A 5,000-nucleotide genomic window follows, 5' to 3' on the forward strand; every position below is an offset into this window, starting at 1 on the left:
AGAGTCAGAAGAAGCAAATATCAAGAAAGGCATCCGAAGTAGTCAGAATGTCCTGTCAGAGGAGATGAAGACTCAAAAACAAGAGGAATTCCAGATTCCAGTCGTGATGTCTGAACAAGAAGCAGATTCCAAGAAGACGCAGGCAGCAGAGTCTGGCATCTGTCAGTATTCGGAGACTAGGAAGGTACGTAAGATTAATGCATCAATATCAATTCACAAATCTGAATTATAAACGATATGGAATGTGCGATATAAAATGTACGATTTTACTCATTTCAGACAAGGGCGACCGAGAATAAAGAGGTCATAATTCCAATAATCGTAGAGGACGGAGAAACTACAAGCCAAACACACAAACAAACCGTAGAATCAAAAAGCAATAATCAAGAGGCCTCCCGCACACTAGACATGAAAACTGAGGACCAAAGTAATTGCACAACTTCCGGCCGTCCGTCAGTAAGGTTTTCATCGCCGAACACTTCAGGCACGGAGACTGCTTCCGCCTCGTCATGCGTAAGTAAGAGGTTCTGCAGTTACGCCTCGGTGATGTCAGCTAAACAAAAATATGATTGCTGACGAACACAGAGCCAAGGCCACATATCCTATCAGTCTTTTTCTTTTTTTATATAAACACACAGGTTTTATACACACACACACACACACACATATAGTGGCATACATATATACTGTATCTGTGTGCGTGCGTGCGTGCACAAATGTTAAAACAACACGTTTCTTTCTGTCTCTTTTACAGAACAACAAAGAAGAGGCATACGTCATCCCCGTGCAGGTGGAAGCGGCGAGCGAGAAGATGACAGCGCAAAGCCACAAGGGCGACGGAGGAAACGCAGCGAGCCGCAGCGCAGCCTTTAAGCAGCAGCAGCGCGACCTTCTGCGCCGCACAGCTGAAGAGGACAGCGACCAAGAATCAGACGACAGCTATCGGCGCAAGGCGGGGAAGAAACGGACGACCTTTGCCGATGAGGACGAGTACATGTACGAGAAGCCTGTCTATCCCAAGGGCAGTAAATACCTGCCAATCACCAGGAAGGGTTTGTTTACGCAGGACCACTACTTCGAGGACGTCCGGCCGAATTTTAGCCAGGCGGTTCGAGACGTACTGGAAATGTCGCGTGAATGGACAGGAAAGGATAAAGCCATGGAGAACTACAGGAATCTACGCGATCGGAATCTCAAGTTGGAGAATCAGGCCTTCTGCGTCACCGATGACGAGTATACACACAAGGTAGGCCTATCTGAAGGACTTCATTCATGCTCATAATCAAGCTTGTACTCCAAGTAACGTTGTATAAAAGATATGAGTTATGAATGTTTATTAGTAGCTTCATGATCATTCATTCCTCATACAGGTTGTCGTAGACGTGTATGACTTCACCGGCGGAGATATAACGGTGCAGCTCGTGGACGGCAAGGAGCTGGTGGTGGAGGGCCAAGCGGAGAAGCAGGAGGCAACCAGAGTGTCTCGCTTGAGCTTCATCCGCCGCTTCCAGCTGCCTGACCTCGCCGACCGGGACGCTATCACCGTCGCCTTGTCCGCCGACGGCGTCCTCACCATCACCTCCCCGAAGAGAAGGAGTCCTCGATGCCTGAGCGTGAGGCCGAGGCGATCCCCCAGCGCGAGGCGGTCTCAGGAGCGAGCGAGCTCCTCGGATCGCAGCTGGAAGGAGAGATATGCCCAAGAGCCTTCAGAGGATTTTGAGGATTTTGACGTCCACAGTAGAAAATCTGCGCTACATTCCTTCATGGATCAGTTCTAAAATCCTCGCCCCCCATACTTGTTGTTATATGTATACGAATATGTTATTCTATTTTTATGGTATTCTGGAATATAATCGGCACTGTGATATGACTTCTACGTTTATTTCGTATGGGAATAATTAAGCCTTTATGAAGCTCTCACAATATCAACGGCATGACATTTCTAGGTAAGATTTGCTATTTCATATCTTAGTTTTCTATATATTCTTACAATGAATATGAATGAACAATAAAAAATTATACTTTCAGTCAACAGTACTTTATCCTACATTTTTTTGCCCACAGATGCCGAGGTTGATTGAAAGCCAATAAAGGATCTCGCATAAAAAGGATATATACACAAATCAAATGTTTGCCATTAACATTCCTCGAATAAAGCTTTTTGTGTAACTATTCATTTTTGTTACCTCGATGCTCTATAAAGAGTTAAGATACGTATAGCATATAACAACCTTTAAAACAAATTTTGAATAGCAAGTGACTGTTACATTTTGTATCCTTATTTGTAGTAGAGAGAGAGAGACAAGTTGGCAATTAAGGATAAACTATGTAATTTCAGATTTCCTGTTTGTAATGAGCCTGTCCGGAAAATACAAAACTATAAACAAGGGAGTACTCCAAGCATAACTGTATTTACCTGAGAGTTGTCACTAAGGTTTTTTTTTATCTGCTTCGTAATCGAGGTAATGGGACTCCCTGGGATCTTGGCATTGGCTGAGAATAAAATCTTATCCCCAACGTTTGTCTTAGACTAGTGGGTCATGATGAGAAAGACTAGAGTAAGGGACACAGGGTTCGTTGGCGTAGTATTAAGGAAAACGAAACTGTTTCCTCCCAGCAACCTATAAACCATTATTGATTTTTGTTAAAGTTGTGTTTTACTTAAATTACAGATGAAATTTAAAATAGGAGAGTTACAACATGTCCCATCCCCTTTCAAAATCACGTGAAATATGATTTATTAAAATATATCATTTAACTCCATATCACTTAGATTAACAAATAAAGATGCATACAGTCGAGCTTAGATTCTCACAAATAATACCTGATCTACATACTATATGACTCATATCATTCAAAAAGAAAGTGCACAGTTCAGTTATAATACGGCTGAATATAGTAACTGAAATTAGTCCTTGAGAAAAAAATCTCCACAACTGAATTTACACTAACTATTCAGTGAATTAGTCCAAATAGGTTTTGGTAAAAAAAGAGATGAAAACAATGCTAAAGTAACTTCAAAAAGGAGAAGTAAGAGACCAGTGCTTCAACTAAAATAACTGTATATTTTTTTCCCACAATAGATGATGAATATAGCTTTAGTAACCGCTTATTAATAGCTTTTATTGTTGCCTTGATCTTCCATACTGAAATCTGGTACAAAAACATAATTTTAAAAGCCACCCACACATATACTATTTTCCTTCATCGTAGTTGCTAATACTAGTAATGGCTTATTCCACTTAATTTAGGAGCAGTAGATTATGCGAAAGATGTTTGTTGCAGTGATTGCATTATTCAGCCGGTGCAATCCCTTTCGGAGAAGTGCTGGCTCCTTTCTTTACAAATGACATCAGATAAATTGCGAGCATTTCAGTTAATGACGACCATTGGCATTATGGACGTACGTGCGCACAGTGCCTCGTGACAAGTAAGGCCCGTGCACGGAGTGTCACTTGGCATAGCACCGCCGTATACGTAACGTGTCAGCACGCTGTACACGGTAATTGCAATCCACACTAGTTATAAAAGTAAAAAGTAAGTATGCGACATAATCCCCTAAAATGCGACTAATGAATCAATTTTGCCTCGGCATATTTGTAACCTCTACATTAAGGCAAAATGATCTGTTATATTTTTAACAATCCAATAAAGCGTCATTTATGTCAGTCTCAAAAATATTTTATCCGAAATATTTCATTATGTAAATATATTTACATACATGCAAACACACACACACACACACACACACACACACACACACACACACACATATATATATATTTAGAGATAGAGAGATAGATAGGTAGATAGACAGATAACTAGATATACTGTAGATATAGATGTAAGCATAGATACTACTTGTCTATTTATTTATATCAGTATCTATCTATCTATCTATATCAGCATCTACCTATCTATTTATATCATTATCTTGTCTGTGTTTAGGCCTCTGTACATATGCGGATTGGTGGATATAAGGAAATAACGAATAAACCAATTCCTATAAATAATGCCAAGATATACAAAAAAAAAAAAAAAAAAAAAAACGATGAGAAAAAAAAAAAAAAAAAAAAAAAAAAAACCAACAACAAGATAGCGCTCCGTACCTACATATCCTGCACATATCGCTCTTTTTTTCGCAATCTGATATCCTCTTTCAGAAATCTGCTTGTCGGTCACGTTCCCGGGAGGCGGACGAGGCGCCGGTCAGGTAGTCAGTAAAGGTCGTTCGAGGCGGAGCTTCGTCAGTTAATTGAGTTGTTCGTAAGAGTAACAGAAATTACTAGAAAATAGTGAATCGGGGAAGCATATAATCTAACGGTTGAAGTATGCTGAGTTGTTTCTTCCCATTTCATATTTCAATAAAATTCGTAGTCGAATTTATGGCTAATTTCATTATTAATAGTTTTATTTTCAGCATGGGCATACATGAATAGTAGTATTACGCAATAAATACATGGTATCAGGAGTAGAGTGTATACTGAGATTATAAAGGCAGAGTGTTAAAATGTTTGAAATTCAAGACGCGTGTTCCGGCATTTCCTATTTGATATTTGCAAATTTTGCAAATATTGATGACAAGGAAATATCATCTTTCATACTCTGTATATATATCTACTATAATCAACTCCATCCCAGGATATTTAACGGTCAGCCACTCTCCCCTTTTGCATATTCATATTCAATATTTACTTTTTATCTATTTTTTTTAAAATAAGAAAAATGTTTAGATTACTTTTTAATAGCGTTTATAAGGCATGGAGTTCAGCGATTGAAATAAAAATAATAATAAACAAAATGCTAAACTTATTTCAGATGCCACAGGAAAAAGGTGTTGCCAGTTCGGTTTAAATGGCCTGGAAGTGTAGCATTTACAACTTGAAAATGGATTAAATAAGAGAGCAGAAAGTACGACAAATTTATTCCAATATAAACGCAAATATTTGATTACAAAATATCTTTTAGTTCTGTGTACAAATGTTTTCTTTCTGTTTTCT

General features: G+C 38.9%; 2 protein-coding genes across 2 annotated transcripts in view; one reads left to right on the forward strand and one right to left on the reverse strand.

The window, feature by feature from the left end:
* LOC125028554 overlaps positions 1-2,169 on the forward strand; it is a 3,512-nt gene extending 1,343 nt beyond the window's left edge. Inside the window, exons 3-7 of the mRNA XM_047617944.1 lie at positions 1-184; positions 280-513; positions 755-1,246; positions 1,371-1,946; positions 2,065-2,169. The exon at positions 1-184 is cut by the window's left edge and continues 224 nt beyond it. Of these exons, the coding sequence (XP_047473900.1) occupies positions 1-184; positions 280-513; positions 755-1,246; positions 1,371-1,778 (1,318 nt within the window). The 3' untranslated portion in view covers positions 1,779-1,946; positions 2,065-2,169. The remainder of the gene's footprint in view (positions 185-279; positions 514-754; positions 1,247-1,370; positions 1,947-2,064) is intronic.
* A 2,738-nt stretch (positions 2,170-4,907) lies between these two features.
* LOC125028555 overlaps positions 4,908-5,000 on the reverse strand; it is a 1,862-nt gene continuing 1,769 nt past the window's right edge. Inside the window, exon 5 of the mRNA XM_047617945.1 lies at positions 4,908-5,000. This exon is cut by the window's right edge and continues 312 nt beyond it. The gene's annotated coding sequence lies outside the window, so the exon portion shown is untranslated.

The sequence above is a fragment of the Penaeus chinensis genome, chromosome 9, assembly GCF_019202785.1.
Source record: "Penaeus chinensis breed Huanghai No. 1 chromosome 9, ASM1920278v2, whole genome shotgun sequence".
NCBI classification, from domain to species: domain Eukaryota; kingdom Metazoa; phylum Arthropoda; class Malacostraca; order Decapoda; family Penaeidae; genus Penaeus; species Penaeus chinensis.